Raw genomic sequence first — 19232 nt, forward strand, 5'->3', positions numbered from 1 at the left:
GCTCAGTGGTCAAGCATTGCAAAACGGTCTCCTAGAAGGATTTCCACGGAAGGGACGAGCCTGCAGTGGGAGAACTTGCTTGGACATTGCAGTGTGTGACCACTCACCCCAACCTTGCGGGTTCTCTCTGACCTTATTTTACAGAAGGACAAACAGGCTCAGCGAGCCCACTACTGGGACTGGATTTGAAGGCGGCTTTGTGGACGCCAGGATGCTCAACAACCCATAAGAAGAGGTCAGGAACCAGGATGGTACAACGCACACTGCAGCCGAGGAAACTGACTAGCCTGGTCCCCCTGCTGGGATAGCCCGGGTCTTATACACTAGACGGCTCTTGAGGCTGACCTCCCGGAGCGAGCAGACACCTGGATGCCATCCTAGCCGGGTTTTCCACCTCGGGCGTGCGCCGCTCTCTGGGCCTTTAAGGCGAGAACAGGGGTGGGGCCCGGGGGGGGGGGGCGGAACGGCCCGTAGGTGACGTCACGAAGGGGCCGTCCTGTGTTGTCGGCGGGTCAGCGGCGCTTCTGGGTTTTAAGTTTGTTCAGAGGCGGGGCCTGGGAGACAAGCCCCAGTGTCGGCTAACTTGACGCCAAGCGTGCTCCTCCCCTTTAAATCGCGCGTCAGAGGCGGGGCCTGGATGACCGATGACCCCTTTAAGGCGCGGCCCGCGTCCGCCGGCAGAAAAGCGGCTTAAAGGCGACGCGTGGCGCGATGGCGGCGGCCCCACGCGCGTGCCGGCGGCGCGGGCAGCGGCTCCCCGGCCTGCGGCCGCCGCCGCTGCCGCTGCTGCTGCTGCTCCTTCTGCTGGCGCCGCCGCCTCCGGGGGGCCCTCCAGGTGCCGCCGCCTACTTCCCGGAGGAGCGCTGGAGCCCGGAGTCGCCGCTGCAGGCGCCGCGCGTGCTCATCGCGCTGGTGGCGCGGAACGCGGCCCACGCTCTGCCCGCCACGCTGGGCGCCCTCGAGCGGCTGCGGCACCCGCGGGAGCGCACGGCGCTGTGGTGAGCCCGCCCCGCCGTCCCCGTGGGGACAGGTCCACGCTGCCGCCGCCCCCTGACAACCCGCAGGCCGTCCTCCGCCCCTTGGGGCGCGCGGGACCCGCGCCCGGGCAGATCCCAGGCCCCGCGCTGCCCCGCCGGGCTGCCGCCACCTGCTTCCGGAGCCCCGCAGCCCCCAAGTCCTGGGTCCCCACCGGGCTTTGCCGGGGTCCACGTCTGAGGGAACGGCTTTCCCGCTCTTGTGCCGTTGGGTCTGGAACTTACCCCGCCCGGGCTCAGCCACAGCCCTGCCCTCTGGCCTGCGTGGGTGAGGACAGACCAGAGGACAGGGGAAGTGGGTCCTTCATGGAAGCGGAAGGCCAGGGCCGGAAGACGCCTGACACCGACTTCTCCTGCCTCAGTTTCCTCGACTGGAAAGTGGGCGTGTGGATTCATGCGCCTTTTGGGTTTATCTGTGAAGATTCCAGCTAACGGCGTGGGGCCATTCATCGTGCCTGGCACAGGCGTGGCGTTCAGTAGCCAGCGCGGTGGTGGTGGTTTTTCTTGTTGTCATTGCTGGTGCCCTGCATGTTCACCACATTTATGAGAATGAACTCTGCTCCATGACCAAACTCGACTCCTCTGAGTCCCTCTCCGCCAGATTCCCCCGTTGAACGATGTGCGATCACAGCCCACTAGGAGGTGTGGGGCTCACAGGAGAGAAGGCAGGCAGGCCGGTGTGGATTGTGATATGTAGATTTTTTTATGAAGTCGCACACATTTGATGGGGAACTTGGTTATAAGATCCTAGGAGTGCCCGGCCGGTGGTGCACCCCGTCATCCCAGCGGCTGGGGAGGCTGAGGCAGGAGGATCTCGAGTTCAAGGCCAGCCTCAGCAATGGCAAGGGACTAAGCAACTCTGTGAGACCTGTCTCTAAATAAACTACAAAATAGGATGTGGCTCAGTGGTCTAGTGCCCCTGAGTTCAATTCCTGGTACCAAAAAAAAAAAAAAAAACAAAAAAAAAAAACCAAAAAACAAACAAAAAACTAGGAACTCAGTAGAGAAACCAGCAGTCACTAATGCGGTTTTTCAAAATTAGCTTGGTTAATGCATCCCAGCGAACTGGGTCCTGTTGCACTCCTTTTCACACATGAGGAAACCGGGACATGGAGAGCGAGTGTCTTGTCCAGGGCCCCAAGGCTGGTGGGAGACCAAGCCAGGGAAGGGTGCCCTGGTAGCCTTGTCTTTCCTGGTCCTGTCTTTTCTCCCCAATTGTGCTGACTGTCCCCTTGTGCTCACAGGGTGGCCACGGACCACAATGCAGACAACACCTCAGCTGTGCTGCGGGAGTGGCTGGTGGCTGTGAAGAGTTTGTACCATTCTGTGGAGTGGCGGCCGGCGGAGGAGCCCACGTAAGTGTTAGAGCCTGCCTGAGCCCCCAGGTCTGACTGGCCGCACCTCTGCTCACACACCTTCCATGGCTCCCTATTGCCATGGAAGAGAACTCGCAGGCTCTCTGCCTGTGACTTTCCAGCCTGATCCTCAGCATCACAGATAGGCCATGATCCTCCTGCCAGACCTTTGCCCCGACTCAGTCCCCCACCTGGAATTCTTTACTCCTTTGTCCTTCTGGTGACGCCCACTGCTTTGTTCCCTGTGGCAGTGTGAACCCAGGAGCCCTCTGCGTGGCTTCCCAGAGTCCCGCACTGTGGATCCTGGTTCCTTCCCTCTCTTCAGGATTTCTTGCTCTTTTCGAGATAGGCTCTCCCGGTGTTGCCCAGTTTGCCCCCAGACTGCTGGGCTCAGGTGATCTCCCGCCTCGGCGTCCTGAGCGGCTGGGATTCCTGGTGCCCCTGCCACGGCCGCTCCTGTGATCAGGAGGGGAGGGTGTCTCCAGGTGTTTGCTCTATGTGCTTGTCTTTTCCCAGTGGCTCCCAGTCCTCCTTAGTGACGTCCTGTTTGGCATTGGAGGTCCTTTGCAGCCGCTCTGAGCTTTTTTCCTTAACCATTGGCCTCCAGCTTCGCCCCTGGGGCCCTGCAGGTGCCCCGCTTCCGGTCTTCTCTCCAGCCTTCAGATCAGCTCACACACCTCCTCCAGGAAGCCTCCTCTGATCATCACCAGGGTGACTGAAGCCCTCCCTGGGCCGACAGTGCCCCGTGCTTCCCACATCACAGCTGTCTCTCCCCAGGTCCTACCCAGATGAGGAGGGACCCAAACACTGGTCTGATTCTCGCTACGAGCACATCATGAAGTTGCGCCAGGCCGCCCTGAAATCGGCTCGGGACATGTGGGCCGATTACATCCTGGTGAGTTTCTCAGCCAGCTGGCTGTGGATGAGAGGGAGGCTGGGACAGCACACAGGCAGAGCAGCAGGATGCGGGGGCCATCTCTAACCCCATTTTGCAGAAGGGCAGACTGAGGCTGCAGGGGACTCGAGGTTCCTGCGCCATGCAGCTGGAGAGTGGGGGAGCTGGGGCTCCGGGTCCTTAGCGCAGTCCTCCCTCCCTGAGAGCAGCCCTTCCTCAGACAGAGGAGGCAAGCTCAGCGCCAGCCTGTGCAGCTTCAAGACGCCCTCTGCAACAGCGCAGAGGCTGCTCTGCGGCTCAAGGCAACAGCCTGGGCCCAGTTCCCGCTGCCCATGCCCCCCACCCAGGAAGAGCGAGCATTACGTCTCCTGTGGTCGGACCCCTGGGCTGTCTGCCGTTGTCACTCCGTCAGGAGTGATGCCCAGCTCTGTACACACCCCACGATGACATCCTTTGGGCCACTTCCAAGACGCACGGGGTCGAGGTCAGGGGCTGGGGACACTCGGGCCAGCGGGCTGCTGAGTGCGGCCGACTCCCTCCTCCTCCTCCTCCCTGGCGGGCGGTTGCGGCCTAGGGACAGGCGCGTCTTGAGCACAGTAACGTCAGGGTGCGTGTCCACGATCACAGACCTCTGTGAGCTCCTTCAGCCATCGTCCCAGGTGTGGCGGTGCCTGGTCCCTCCCCAGGACAGACAGGAGTGTGCCGACGGCTGGGTGGGCTCGCCACAGAGCGGGAGTGCGGGGTCGCCGGCCAGCGGTGCAGGGGCTGCTGGGATCGGGCAGTGGTCCCTGTCTCTTTTTTCCGTGAGACCCAGGCCTTGGACTGAATGACCTCAGATTAATTTGCGTCTTAATCGTATCTGCAAGAGGCCCCGTGGCCAATCGGTCACGCGCACAGGTAGCAGGGGTTAGGACTTGAGTGTGTCTTTTGAAGGCCACCATTCACGCACAGCAGGTTTCAGAACCAGGGCACGTGATGAGCGAGCAGGGTGAGTGGGTGTCCTGGAGGGAGGAGCGCGGGCAGCGACGGGAAGGAGAAAGGGAGCCCTCCCAGGGGCCTGGGGACGGAGTGGGCGAGAGGATGAGCGGGGGCTCACTGGGGACATCGGAGGAAGGAGCGCGGCAGTGCTGCTGAAGTGACAGCGACCTCCCGCTCGCGTCCCTGGGTGGGGGCTGGGGAGGCGGGCTGTGGGCAGGGGCTGTTCTGATTTGTGATTCTCCCCGTGGCTGCTGGGCAACAGGAAGGAGGCCTAGGCTGGAGGCCAAGCAGGCCCTGGCCTGAGCCGTGGGGAGGACAGAGCTGTCCCGAGAGGTCCTGGGTGGACCAGGCCCCCAGCAAGCCGGAGGGTTCTGCCTCTGCCTCATCACACCTTTCACTTTCGAGCCTGCGAGTAAGGAGGCGGCAACGTGCCTGGAGGGGTCTCGGAACTCGCCTCAGGCACAGAGGTGGCTCCAGCACCCCCCAGAACCTTCCGGCACAGAGCTGCCTTGTCCTGACCCTGGCTTTGGCTCTGGTGGTCACCGTTTCGCCTCACAACCCGGGCAGAACTCAAGACGGGAAACTCAAAGCAGCTTTTCACAAGTTAGACTTTTGTAACTGGGGACTTTGGAGAACCATACTGGTGAACTCGTTTGCTGTTTAGACGTTATTATTAAAAGAGCTCCCCCCTCCTTTCCTTTTTCTTAAAAGCTATGGATATTATTTGCAGCGGAAAAATTAAGAAGTGTAAGAAAAAAAAAAAAGGAAAAAAAAATGCCAAACCTTGATATTGCCTTCCAGAGAGTTCCACTTTGCAGCAGTTTGTTTTAATTGAGATGCAATTTACATAACATAGAATTAACAAGGTCCGCCAGGGCAATTCAGTGGCAGTTAGTGCATTCATTATGTTACACAGCCTGTCTGTTCCAGAACATTCACATCACCCAGAAGGAACCCCGCAGTCGGTCCCCATGCCCCACCCCAGCCCCTGGCAACGCTATGGTACGGACTCACCTGTTCTGCATATTTCATGTCAGTGGGACTACACACCTTGGCCCTCTGTGTGTGGCTCTGTCACTTCATCTCTCTCCTTTTTTTTGGTACCAGGGATTGATCCTAGGGGCACTCAATCACTGAGCCACATCCCCAGCCCTTTTTCCTATTTTATTTAGAGACAGGGTCTCACTGAATTGCTTAGGGCCTCGCTAATCTGCTGAGGCTGGCTTTGAACTGGCGATCCTCCTGCCTCAGCCTCCGGAGTCGCTGGGGTTACTAGGGGGCGCCACCACACCCGGGTCAGCGCCTTGTTCTTGGGGTTACAGCTGAGCGACCCCACTGTGTGACTGGACCACGTGGTGTTTATCCGACCATTCGGTGACAGGCATTCGGTGGTTCCTACCTTTTGGCCCTTGGGAGCCGCGCTGCTCTGAGCATGCGCGTACTGCGCCTCTCCCAGCTTCTGCCAGGAGCAGCCCTACGGATCTCGTGGCAACCGTTTAACTTTCTGGGGACCCGCCAGACTCTTCTGGCTGTTTGGACTGAATATATGCACAAAGGTCATGGCTTCAGATGTCCACAGGGGCTGGGCGGGGAGCGTGCGTGACCTCGGGCTCCAGCCACGGCACTGCCGCCTCCCAGCCGAGGGCTGCCGGGGAGCGCTGCTCCTGTTGCCCTGGAAGGCTGAACCGTGGTTTGTTTATGACAGTTGATCCGCACGATCTAAAAATACTGCATGGGTAACGAAGTGCATCTGTGGGCTGGGTGCCCCAGACTAGCCAGGCCTCCCCTTGAGCCTGGGTCTGATACCTAAAGCGCTGGGACTGGAAGTGTTGGGGGTTTTGATTTTTTCCAATTTTGGAATATTCGCTTACGTGTAACCAGACAGCGTGGGGATGGCGCCTTAGTCAGAACTCGTTTGTCACACATGCCCCTGATCCCCGCAGCCTGGAGGTAATTGTGTATAATGCGTTTTGATACTTCGGACAAGAACTGAGGCTCGCGCTATACAATTTTCCACTTGCAGCTTCGTGTTAGTGTTCCCAAAGCTTGCATTTTGGATTCCAGATTTTGGGGTTAAAGATGCCAGCCTACAGTTCTGGGCACATCCCGGCCTGTGCGCTTTTACTTCTGGTAGATGGGAAAGCCCTGGCCGCTTCCTTTCCTGTGCTGTGGCTTTCTTTTCTTTTTCTTTCTTTCTTCCCCCCCCCCCCTTTTTTTTTGAGAGGGTGAGATATCAGGGATTGAACTCAGGGGCACTCAGCCACTGACCCGCATCCCCAGCCCTGTTTTGTATTTTCTTAGAGACAGGGTCTCACCGAGTTGCTTAGGGCCTCACTAATCTGCTGAGGCCGGCTTTGAACTCTCGAATCTCCTGCCACAGCCTCCCGAGCCACTGGGATTACAGGTGTGTGCCACTTCTGCGCCTCGATTTTGTTGTTGTTGTTATTTAGAAAATATTAGCTTCTGTAATCAAACCCGCCTAGATAAGACTTCCGTATTTAATACAGCATAGCACCCCTGCACAGTGGGTAAAGTGAAGCGTGGCTTCTCTCCACCTGTCTGGCTGTCCACTTCCGCACACCGTCAACCCCACCCAGTAAGTCGCAGTGCTTTCTCCAACGTTGACAGCACAGCGAAAGTTCCCCAAATTTACACAGCAGTGCTGTGCTGGGCAGGCTCGCCAGCACTGTGGAGGCTTCCACCACTGCGCTGAGACCCCCCAGGTGGGGTGGGGGACACACACATCCAAACTGCTGCTGGTTCGGGTTGCTCACAGTTTGTGGGATAATTGATGTGCCATGAACATCCTTGGGTGGCCCTCGTGAAGGTGTTGGAGACCCAGTCTTTGGGGTCCGAGGCCGTTTTGTGTCACTGTGACAATCCTTGATGCTGGAATCATGACAGGGAAAGGAGCCTGTTTAGCTGTATTGGAGCCGAGTGCACCAGGTGGGAGTGTGCGGCCGACCCTCTGTGTAGCACTTCCTCTTGGGGAGCGAACTGGGGTCCTGTGAGGGGGAGCCACGGTAATCCCTTCCAGGGCCTGTGCCCCAGGACCCAGCCACCTTCCACTAGGCCCCGCCCCTTAAAGGCCTCACCCCTCCCACCGTACCAGCCAGGGACCCAGCCTCCCGGGGAACTCGCAGACACCCTCACACCACATCCAGCCTCTTCTTGAGGGCCTAGCTGTCAGTTGAGGAGCCAGGGCCTCGGTCAGGCCCCCAGGCTCTGGCTTTTCCACATGGTTCAGGCTGTGACTGAGGCCCGGTGGATGTTTTGCAGTTTGTGGATGCAGACAACCTGCTCATCAACCCCGACACCCTGAGCCTGCTCATCGCCGAGAACAAGACAGTGGTGGCCCCGATGCTGGATTCCCGGGCCGCATACTCCAACTTCTGGTGTGGAATGACTTCCCAGGTAGGGTGGGCCTGGGGTGGAGGCGGTGAGCAAGCGCCGGCCCTAACTGGAGTCTAACTTGTCTTCACACAACCTTGCACAAATGCCATCACGCTAACCCTTAAACAACCCATTGAGAGAGTGTCTTCAGTGACTTCCCTACCATTACTGAGGTGGAAACAAAAACACAGGAAGAGACTTGCCTTAAAGCCCAGAGTTAGAAAGTAGTGGTGCCAGGATGGAATTCAGGCATGGCTTTATCCAGGTATTCAAACAACTTTTGTTTTCCTCCGCCATTCTTTGGTTTAGTTCTCAGGCTGCTCTGGCATGATCCTAGCAGTATCCAGCCAGGGTACAGTCCTGAACCAGTTATTGAAGCCAGGAAAATACAAAACTGTGATTGACCAGGCCTAGTCACAAGTCCCACCCCCAGGCTCGAGGGTAGGGTCCTAAGTGAAGCCAGGGAGAGTAGAAGTTTGGGTGGGTTGGGGAGCGTGGAAGGAGCTGCGTGACTGGAGCCAGGACACTAATCTGTCCTGTCTCCCCAACACCACCACTACCCTGGGGTGCCCGGGTGGAACCTTGGGCCTCCACGTGCACCTCAGTGATTTAAATTTTTTTGATATTATGTAAGTCCAAATGTTATATGGGAACAGTTCTAGTCTAGGAAGGGCACAGGAAGAGACGCCAGCTCCAGATTGTTCCAGAAGATTTAAAACTTTTCTAAGAGAGTCCCCCTACTTCCGGAACTCACACCTCTGGTCTCATTGGCCCTAAGTCAAAGCGTCCGCTGCGCGGGTTCCTCAGCCTCCGCCTTGGGGACCCACGCAGATCTCTGCGCTCCCCACAGGGCTACTACAAGCGCACGCCCGCCTATATCCCCATCCGCAAGCGCGACCGCAGGGGCTGCTTCGCGGTCCCCATGGTGCACTCCACCTTCCTGATCGACCTGCGGAAGGCCGCGTCCCGGAACCTGGCCTTCTACCCACCCCACCCCGACTACACCTGGGCCTTCGACGACATCATCGTCTTCGCCTTCTCCTGTAAGCAGGCCGGTGAGTAAGAGAGGGAGGGCGCTGTGACTGCCGGGCCTGGCTGCTCTTTGGGTTACATGCTGAGCAAGTCGGAACAGCACATAGAACGTTCAAAGAGCTAAACCCGCGGGGTGCTGGACTGGCTTCAGGTGTGGCTGTATCCAGGTGGTCGGCTAACTCTCTAGGACCCAGTCCCCAGCCCTGACTTCCCTCACTTCCTCCCCAGCTCTTTTTTGAGATAGGGTCTCACTGAGTTGCCAGCTGGCCTCAAACTCCGGGCCTTCTGCCTCAGGCTCCTGAGTAGATGCCCCAGATCTGAGACCTGTTTATTAATACATTTCTGTCTTCTTTCAGTTTTCTCCTTAAGCATATGTAGTCCCCATTATCTGTGGGGAGATACAGGACCCTCAGCGTGTGCCTCAAACTGCAGAGTCCCAGACTGCATGTGCTCTTTTCCCTTGTTCATACAAAGCCATGGGGAAGTTCAATCCGTAAACTAGGAATAGTAACAGATTAGCAACAGCGACCAGTAGCCAAAGAGCCAGTGACACGTGCTGGAGTAAAAGTTTTTTAAAACTCATGAATTATCTTCTTCCAGAATTTCCCAAGTTATGGTTTTAGAGTGCAATTGAAACCTTGAACTGCAGGAAGTGACACCTGGATGGGAGATTGTAATTTTGGGGAAAAACATGTTTTTTTCTTGGTACTGAGGCTTTAATCAGGGGCAGTTTGCCCTGGAACCACAATCCCAGCCCTTTTTAAATTTTTTTATTTTGAGTCAGGGCCTCGCTGAGTTGCTGAGACTGGCTTTGAGTTCGTGATCCTCCTGTCTCAGCCTCCCAGGTCGCTGAGATTACAAGCGTTTGCCACCGCGCCCAGTAGTGGAAACCTTTTTAAAGAAAAAGAGCGACCATTTGCGTATTTGTCACTTGTGCTAAACTGCAGGTCAGCACCTTGTGGCCCACACACCAAAAGGCCCACTTCTGTTTTTATATCTGTACAAACTAAGAACAATTTTGGTATTTTTAAATGACTGGAAAATAACTCAGAGGATGAATCATGTTTCATGACGTGTGAACAGGATGTGAAATTCAAAATTTTAGCGCCAGAAGGCGCGTATGGTGGCACACATGTGCTCCCAGCTGCTCTGGAGGCCGAGGCAGGAGGATCACTTGAGCCCAGGAGTTTGCGGCCAGCCTGGGCAACAGCACGCCCTGGTCTCAAAATAGAGTCTCGGCGCCCGTAAGTGGAGTTCTACGCCCACAGCTAGCCGTTCGTAGTATCGAGTTGTAGGGACAGAGCCTTCTGCCTCACGAGCTGAAGCTATGCACCACCTGGCCCTCTACAGGAAGAGTTAACCGATTAAAATGAAAAGCGTGTCATTGAGTTTTTCAGTTATAAGAAAAGATACGCTGGGCCGGGGGTGGGCTTGGTGGGGGCGCTCGCCTGCCTGCCGGAGCCTGGGCTCCGCCGCCAGCCCTGCGGAAGAATGCAGGGGGGAAACAGCGGAATACTTAGAAAAACTTCAGCCATCCGTAAGAGGATGGCGCGGAGGAGGTGAGGTCGCCCACGAGTGCGCCCCGCCCCTGCCGCGGTGGCCCGCGTGGGTGGGTCTGGTCCTGACTCCCTGGCGCTCTGGGGCTTCGCCTAGTGGAATCCTGCTGCTGCCGACACGCTGGTCCCTCCGTCGTGCGGAGTTTTCTGCTGCTTTGCCCGGTGGCGTTTTAGGTGGTCCTGAGCTCTTAGCTCTGCGCAGGCGCGAGGCTGTTCTGCCGCAGGCCCCAGGGCGGATGCTGAGGGCTGCAACCAGTGGCTGGGAACCTCTGGCCTGTTTTGCCGCTCACCCCGGGTGACCTCGCTGCTGGTCACAGGCGGCCAGCGCTGCCTGTCGCTCCGGGCGTCGCTTGGCATTCACTCGTCGTGTTTCCTTGGCCGCAGAGGTGCAGATGTACGTGTGCAATAAGGACGTGTACGGCTTCCTGCCTGTGCCGCTGCGGGCGCACAGCACCCTCCAGGACGAGGCCGAGAGCTTCATGCACGTGCAGCTGGAGGTCATGGGTGAGTCAGCGCCTTTCTCTGCCACCTCGCATCCATGCCATGAACGCAGAACAAGCACCGAGGGTTTGCCTGACCTCGACAGGGACCTTAGGGTGTTCGGGGGTGGCCTTCCCGGAGGAGGTGTTAGCAAGGTGCAGCGTGAATAGGAGTTGACCAGAAAGAGAGGTGCAGCCAGAGCAAGCAGTGTGTGCAGAGGGGACAAGGGCTGGGAGGGCAGGTTATGTCAGTGAGGCCGGGGTGTGGAGCCAGGACTGGCAGCAGGAGGCCTCAGACACCAGCTATAGGGTGGGCCTGTCCCCCTGGGGCAGTGGGGAGCCGTAGAGGGTATGGGAGCAGAGAGGGCAGCAGGTTCTCCCTGACAGACTTCAGCGTTTCTTTCTTGTTCTCCTGCCAAACCCACAACCTTCTGTTATTTATTCAGCAGTTAACTTGAATGCCACCCCCATTTTGCTTAAATAAATGCATTTGATAAAGGAAACTACAATTTTATTTTTGTACTGTGGATTGAACCCAGGGGCGTTTACCCACTGAACCACACCCCCAGTCCTTTTTATAGTTTATTAGAGACAGGGTCTCACTGAGTTGCTGAGACTGGCTTTGAACTCTTGATCCTCCTGCCTCAGCCTCCCCAGTCGCTGGGATTACAGGCGTCCTAAGGAAACTCTGAACCTTCTGACCATAGTTGTAGACTCAGGTCTTTTGAACACAGGTGTCCCTCTGTAGCCACTGGGCGTTGCCTCCAGGGCTTCTGCCCATGCTCAAGGTCCTGTGCATAGACCCTCTGTCCTCCTGCCTTCGACACTGGGTCACCTCCAGGGGATCCACAGTGCCTGATACAGTGTAATGATCTGTACGTGGTTGCTCTGGCTCGTTTAGGGATTAACTAAGAAAACAGTCTGTACATGTCTAGTACAGGTGAAATTTATTTTTTCCAGAATAATTTACATCAGTGGTCAGTCGAATCTACAGATGCAGAACCCATGGATACAGGGGATCGACTATATATATAAAAAACAAGCCCATCAGTTTTGAAGCTAGCGGCCATTCCTCTTAGGCCTGAAACAGGAGGAGCACTGAGTGCGAGCCGCTTTAGGGTGTGGGAGCCTTGTCCTATGCTGGACGTGCAGGTCCTGGCAGGCCTGTGAGGTGGCCCCACTGCACAGAGGAGGAGGGGCTGGGAGGGGCCTCTGCCCTGTGACTCAGTGGCCTCAGCCTTCCCTGGTTCTAGAATATTCTGTCTGGGGCTCCCTCTGGTGGCCAAAGGTGGAACGGCACCCTGCCCTCTGCTTTTGGGAAAGCTTTGGGGTCTTTTTGAGTTTACAAAGTCACTGGACCAGTCCACCCAAGACACTTGAGGCTATGTCACATGCAGATGCCCAGCGCTGACCTGGCTGCAGTCACAGGGAATGGACCTTGTGAAGTGGCCCTGGCATCCAGTGTGCCTAGTTTGGTTTCAGATATTTCTGTTATTTCTGATAAAAACAATTCATGTTGCTGTTAAAAACTCAAAACATGACAGAGATGTGTGTAGTTTGCTTATTCTCGAGAACCAGAACAGACCACAGAGCAGACGGATGGACAGCCTGAAAGTTTGAGATATTTGTGCAAATACTTCCTTGTGCTCCAAGTAAAAATCACAGTTTTGGCCAAGTGCAGTGGCACACGCCTGTCATCCCAGCATCTCGGGAGGCTGAGGCAGGAGGATTGAGAGTTCAAAGCCAGCCTCAGCAACTTAGTGAGACCCTGTCTCAAAATAAAAAAAAAAATAATTAAAAGGGCTGGAGACGTGGCCCAGTGGTTAAGCACCCCGGGGTTTAATCTCTGGTACCAAAAAAAAACCCAGAAAAACCCCACCTTTTCTCTATCCACGTGCGGGTACCTGGACTGTGCTGTGCACGTGGTATTGTTTCATATGCTCAAAAATCTCTCCCCCAACTCATTCTTTCTCCGTGCTGGGCAGAACCTTGCCTCTACCCCAGCCGCATCCCCAGCCCCCCGAATAGTGCCTTAGGTCAGTGGAACCGCAGTGTCGTGTGCAGCGGTGGTCTGCTTGCTTTGCCTCACTGTATAGTATTCCCCAGACATTTAGCCATAAACCTACCCGCCCAGTGACCAACATGTCTGTCCTTCAGCCAGTTTTCTCCTGAGGGCATAGAACGAATTTCTTATTCTCCCCAGGGTTTCCATGAGCTTCTTGTTGCATGTGTGAGAAAGTTCCAGACATGCATCAGCAAAGTTAGGGCACAATCCCTGAAACCACGCTCCCTCCTCTCATGGTGGCAAGCTCGGGGTCCCCAAGAGCACCCTCAGGTTTGACAACTCACTGGAAGGACCTCGAACCCACCGGAAGCTGTTAGTTTGTAACAGCGGTAGACAGATTCAGATGAGCTAAGGGGAGGGGCGCGTGGGGTGGAACCTGGGAAAGCCCCCGCGTGCAGCTTCTGGCGCCCCCTCCTGGGGGCTGCGCACCGCGCTGGCCTTTCCCAGCAGGGAAGCTTCGGCCAGCGTTTTCACTGGGCTCAGGCCTCAGTCGTGGCTGACCGACGCCCTTGTGGCTGAGCCGGCTCCAGGCCCCAGAGGTGGGGCTGAGGCCGTGTTGCCCAAGACGCCCACCCTAAATCACAGCCTCACGGTCTGGAGTGACCCCAGGCGAGCCTCGAAGGTGCTGAGTCGTGCACGCAGTTGGGGGGCTTCGGCGGTGCCCTCGCCACGCCTGGGAGGGCGAGGAGGCCCCAGGCGCCCCGCAGGTCCGCGCCTCTCCCTTCTCTGTAACTCCAGGTCGTGTCCTGGGGCCTGATGGTGGAGTGCAGCACACTCTGGGGGACAGTCAACCTGTCACAGCCTGTGTGGTCCAACGGCGTCTTTTCATCCATTACCCGTTTTATAGATGAGCGCAGCAGAGGCCCAGCCTGGTCAGGTCTGCCCTCCATGATTCGTCCTATTTCCTTGTCTGCTCTGAGTCCTAGTTGAGTACCTGCTGTGTGCCCAGCCCTGTTGGGTGATGGGAACCCACTGTGAGCAGACAGCCCCTGTGTCCTTCCCAAGGAGCTCACCAGGGAAAGACGGGGCCAGAGAGGTAGGAGAGCAAAATGGGGCTTTCCTGGTGGAAGTCCAGGGGCCTGACCCAGTCTAGGCAGGTCTGGAAATTTGCCTGTCCCCAGAGCATCATACGCCTGGGGGAGGAGGGAAGAGGTTGTTTCAGTGCGTGCAAAGGTCCTGGGGTAGGATGCACGATAGGGTGAGGCAGTGCCAGCAGGTAGAGTGAGGTGGTTTCTGGGGCAGAGAGGAACCTAGAAGGGGTGGGGAAGGTGTGTGGGCAGGGTGCAAGGGGCCCCCTGACCCCAGCGACCCCACTGGTTCCTCTGCCCCTCAGTGAAGCATCCCCCTGTGGAGTACTCCCGGTTCCTTCCGGCACCCACCAAGACACCGGACAAGATGGGCTTTGACGAGGTGCGCTGGGTTCTCCCTGGGCGGGGGCGGGGGCGGGGCCCGCCTGGCGGAAGGTCCCACCGAGGCTCTGGCCACAGGTCTTCATGATCAACTTGAAGCGGCGGCAGGACCGGCGGGCGCGCATGTTGCGGGCACTGCAGGAGCAGGAGATCGAGACGCGGCTGGTGGAGGCCGTGGACGGCAAGTGAGTCTCCCGGGGCGTGAGGAGTAGGCTGGCCAGCGAGGGCGGGGGGTGTGGACCATGCCGGGCAGGGGCCCGGCCGTTTAGGCCCGGGAGGGGCGGTGAGTCCCTTGCTAAGGTGAGGGCCGGGAGGCCCGGGTGTCCTTGCCTGTCCGGCGGCCGCGGTGGGAGCAGGCAGCCTGGACAGCCGCGGGCGCTGGCGGATGGCGCCCCGCCCTGGCGCATCATCCTGCTGACGCCCACACCCCTGCTGCTCCCTTCCTGCTCTTCCTGTCCAGGGCCATGAACACCAGCCAGGTGGAGGCGCTGGGCATCCAGATGCTGCCCGGCTACCGGGACCCCTACCACGGCCGGCCCCTCACCAAGGGCGAGCTGGGCTGCTTCCTCAGCCACTACAGCATCTGGAAGGAGGTGGGCAGCGGAGGCGCCTGAGGCCCTGGCGCCCTGGTCTCCTTAGGGGTGTGGGGAAGAGCCAGAGGTCGGGGAGGGACTCGCCTGCCCACCAGCAGCAGCAGGGCACTGGGCTGCTCCTTGGTGACCCCTTTGCCTTAACAGTGTCAGTGTAGCCCTGATACTTCTGAGTGGCGGCTGCTGTCCCTCTGCTGTGCAGATGTGGACACTGGTGGGGGAGGGGAGCGAGCCTGGTCCCTGCAGCGGGTGAAGCCACCTCCTCCCGGCCTGGGTGCTGTGCTCAGTACATACCACTGGAAGTATTGGCACAGTGACAGGAACCAGCACAGGCCAGGCACCAGGGGCACAGGAGGCTGTCCTGGGGCAGAGGTCAGGCTGGGATTCAGATTGGGGACCGGCAGGCTCTAGGCCAGATGGGGGGTTAGCTGCGGGGTGTGGTGGTGACATCAGGGTACTCATGTACATCCCCCTGCTTTTCTGAAATTAATCATGGAAGGCACAGCATAGGTTGCCAGGTCCGGGTAGCTCTGGAGCCAGGGGGACCTGAGTTCAAGTCCATCACTGCCTGTTAGTGGGCTGAGGTTCATGAGCAAGGAAGGTACTTCCGGGTTTCCCCAGATGGCCGTCGTGATCTCAGGGGATGGTCATGAAGATTCTCAAGTTCATACATTCAAGTATTTGCTAAGCTCCTGCTGTGCACCTAGCCTGTGCTGGAGATGGGACAGTCGCTGAGGGAGAGCCTCAAGGGGTTTAGAGCAGGGGAGGCAGGACAGTGATGACAAGCAAGGAAGAAATGAGATGTGCATCTGCAGGGCTGTGAATTGTCCTCAGCTGGTGGCATTGGGTGATCAGGGGTTACAGCTGAGCTGAGGCCTGAAGGGTGAGGAGGAGCCTGCCTCTCGCTGCCAGGGAGAAGGGTGCTCAGTGTCCAGGGCGCAGCACAGGCAAAGGCCCTGAGGTGGAGAGGCCCAGGTGGGAGGAGCAGAGGTTACAGCGGGAAGTGGATCTGGATGCTGGGGGTGGGATGTGTGTGCATTCACTTCTCTCTGGGTCCCCAGAGTCTTCCAGCAGAGCTGCCAGCTTCGGGGTCAGGCTGGGCTTTGTTCTCCTTGTCACCTGGCCTGGCACCTTCCCTCAGGTTGTGGACCGGGGGCTGCAGAGGTCACTTGTGTTTGAGGATGACCTGCGCTTTGAGATCTTCTTCAAGCGGCGCCTGATGAACCTCATGCGGGATGTGGAGCGGGAGGGCCTGGACTGGGACCTCATGTGAGTGGGGGCCTGGGCCCAGACAGCTGGGGCCGTGGACGTGGCCAGGGTATAGAGGCCTGGCCTGGGGCTTGAGGGCAGAGTCGAGCTAGAGGCAGGGGCGTGGCTTGGGGTTGGGTGGGTGGGACAAGCCTGGGGGCGTGGCCAGAGCGCTGCAGGAATCCTAGAACCTGTAGGCCTCAGGCGAGGTTAGGGGTAAGAGTTATGCCCAGGATGCCGACTCTTGGCAGCCTGACCGAAGGGCTCTACTCAGGTTGTCCAGGGCTTGAGAATAGTGTCAGCTGTGGTCTCAATAGGGCCTTGGGACCGTGACCCAGAAGCCTGTAGCCTGGTCAGTGTTCGCACACTTGGCGGGGGCCCCTGGAGGGTGGGTGGGGTTCGACCTGGGAGCCGGTGACTGGCTGGAGAGCATGGGGGTGTGGCCAGTGAGACTGCCAGGCCTGGCGGGCGTGGTCAGGGCTTGGGGTGCAGCTTGAGTGCATGTGGCCGGTGGCCAGCTCTTGGGTGGCAATTTGGAATGCCCCAGCTGGGCCGGAGCTCCTCCCTGTGCCCCTCTTCCCCTCCTCCTCCTCTCTTTCCCTCCCGTGTGCAGTGTACTGGTCGGGGTTCTGGGACCTTCACCACCCGCTCTGTGGTAGTGTGAATAGTGACTGTGTCCATGTTGGGACACCTCGCCCAGCTCACGCCCCATAGCTCTGTCAACCCAGAGCAGCTTCACCCTCAGAGGACACCCCAGTGATCTGCTCCCCACAGCTCTAAAACCTGCATAGCTCCCTAGCACCCTTGGAAACCCTTCTCCTCCCTGCACCCGTGACAGCGGCTTCCTCAGTGCCCCCAAACCCGCTGAGCCTGTGCCCTCTCAGAGCCCCGGGGGTAACTAGGTCCTCTGGAAGGGGGGCGTGTGACAGGGCGCTGCTTCTGCACCCAGCTATGTGGGCCGGAAGCGGATGCAGATGGAGCACCCCGAGAAGGCTGTGCCCCGCGTGAGGAACCTGGTGGAGGCTGACTACTCCTACTGGACCCTGGCCTACGTGATCTCCCTGCAAGGGGCCCGCAAGCTGCTGGCCGCCAGGCCGCTGGCCAAGATGCTGCCGGTGGACGAGTTCCTGCCCGTCATGTTCGACAAGCACCCGGTGTGAGCAGGGTTGTGGTGGGTGGTTGTGCTCTCACCAGCGTGCCAGGAGGCTGGGCCTGGGACTAGGGACCCTAGGAGGGTCTCCTCCGCCACTCTCCAGCGGGCCCCTCCTCCTCTGCCGGCCCCTTCCCTGGACCCACACCCTCCCATATGTGCCCCCAGGTCTGAGTACAAGGCCCACTTCTCTCCCCGCAACCTGCGCGCCTTCTCCGTGGAGCCGCTGCTCATCTACCCCACGCACTACACGGGGGACGATGGCTACGTGAGTGACACGGAGACCTCGGTCGTGTGGAACAACGAGCACGTCAAGACCGACTGGGACCGGGCCAAGTCCCAGAAGATGCGGGAGCAGCAGGCACTGAGCCGTGAGGCCAAGAACTCAGACGTGCTTCAGTCCCCCCTGGACAGCGCCGCCCGGGATGAGCTGTGAGGGGCAGCTGCCGGGAAGCCACGGCAGCACTTGCCACCACCTCCATGCTTGTGGGGCACAGCAGGGTCACCTGGGACCTCTGGAGACCACAGAGCTGTCCATGTGGGGTGCATCCAGCCAGCTCTTGCTCAGCAGTCCTTTGTCACAGGCAGCATTAATGGAGTGCCTACTGTATGCCAGGAACAGGGCTGGGCACAGGGGAATTGGGTGGGAACAAGAATGCTTCATCTGTTCACATGCCCAGCACTTGTTAAGCACGTGTTGTGTGCCAGGTTCCTGTGTTATGGCCATGAAAGAGGCATAATGATTCCCCTGATCAGAGATTGATCGATCATCAAGCATTTATTGATCAGATTAAGAATCAGGTATTAGTGATACGTATTCATTTTTTAAATTCATTGAAGTATTTATTGAGTGCCTACTGTGTGTTGGGCACCATTCTAGGCTCTGGGAATACTGAGATAAATAAGACACGTTCATTTATTCAAACACATGCTAAGCATCTATCACTTGCCTGGTACTTGAGACACAAAGGTAATTTATTGAGGGCATTTATTGAGTGCCTGCTGTGTTGGGACTTAGCATGGTGCAAGGGACAGAGGTAATCATGGTGCTCCTCTAATTGGTTTCTTCTCCTCACATTGGGCACCTGCTGTGCACAAAGCAGTAATGACACCACACAGTGTGGCATCTGTTCAATCGGCACTTGTAGCCACCCACTGTGTGCCAGGCCAGATGCCAAGTCCTAGGGCAGAGGTGCGTGAGATAGGTCCCTTCATTTTCTCCTGGGATTGCATCAGGCAGGCTGGTGGGCTGGGATCTCACAGTGTGTCTGTCCTTCATTTCCTCACGCAGCAAGCTTTATTGAGCACCTACTGTGTGCCAGGCCTCATGGACTCCCAGGTAGATTGGAGCATGGTTGGCTCCCCCCACTGCCCGGGAGGGAGGATAACTCTTCCCCACCAGGTGTAACCTCTGGGTCCCAGTGGCCACTGGCCACTTTTGAGCCCCCCTGGAGGGGGCTCAAGGGGCAGATGGGGGCTGGGCCTCCCTTGTGCCCACCACTCCTGTCCGTTTTTCTTGGCCCTCTGCCTGTCTCAGGTGCAGTCTCTGCCTGCTCGATCAGGTTCCTGTCTTCGAATCTCGATGGGATCGTGTGTGCGGGGCCTGGTGGGGCAGCTGCACTGGGGTGCTGTCCCAGGCCTGTTTTCCAGCTGATGCCCATGGGCTTGCTGTGCCTTCATGCCAAATCCAGGGTCAGAGCCAGGGAGCCGTGCTTCATGGTCCTGGGGCGACTCTGCTCCCAGGGTGTGTTTCGGATAACTTGCTTATTTTTTTATTAAATGTTCCTGGTTGGTTTTCACTGAAGTCCTGGTCTTCTTGCCGCCCAAACGCCTCCCACACCCTGATGCTTCTGGGGGTGAGTGGTGTGCCTGTTCTGAGCCCTTGGCCAGCCCACCAGCGAACTTTTCCCAAGTAGTCTGGGATCTGGGGCAGACAGACGTCTGTCTAGCTCGTGGGGTCAACTGCAGGGTTGTTCCACATGACTTCAAATGAGGAGCACTTGGTTTGGGTCCCCAGAAAACAGCTCAAGATGAAAAGAGGTCACCTT

At 58.0% G+C, this 19232-nt stretch overlaps 1 protein-coding gene across 1 annotated transcript; it reads left to right on the top strand.

Annotated features, from left to right (window-relative positions):
* The first annotated feature begins 650 nt into the window (after positions 1–650).
* Positions 651–18988, top strand: COLGALT1 (collagen beta(1-O)galactosyltransferase 1). The gene is made up of 12 exons (XM_079114754.1): positions 651–998; positions 2279–2389; positions 3167–3284; positions 7542–7676; positions 8506–8710; positions 10628–10747; positions 14121–14197; positions 14275–14381; positions 14657–14789; positions 15928–16055; positions 16984–17190; positions 17353–18988. The coding sequence occupies exons 1-12, from the start codon at positions 712–714 to the stop codon at positions 17618–17620; spliced, it is 1896 nt and encodes a 631-aa protein (XP_078970880.1). The 5' UTR covers positions 651–711; the 3' UTR covers positions 17621–18988.
* The last annotated feature ends 244 nt before the right edge of the window (positions 18989–19232 follow it).

Source organism: Sciurus vulgaris, assembly GCF_902686455.1.
Source record: "Sciurus vulgaris genome assembly, chromosome: 16".
In the NCBI taxonomy this organism is placed as follows: Eukaryota; Metazoa; Chordata; class Mammalia; order Rodentia; family Sciuridae; genus Sciurus; species Sciurus vulgaris.

Coding starts and splice junctions, on each gene's coding strand:
- COLGALT1 (XM_079114754.1), top strand. CDS start 712: ATGGCGGCGGCCCCACGCGCGTGCCGGCGGCGCGGGCAGCGGCTCCCC. Junction 999..2,278: donor CGGGAGCGCACGGCGCTGTG/GTGAGCCCGCCC, acceptor TTGTGCTCACAG/GGTGGCCACGGACCACAATG. Junction 8,711..10,627: donor CTTCTCCTGTAAGCAGGCCG/GTGAGTAAGAGA, acceptor CCTTGGCCGCAG/AGGTGCAGATGTACGTGTGC.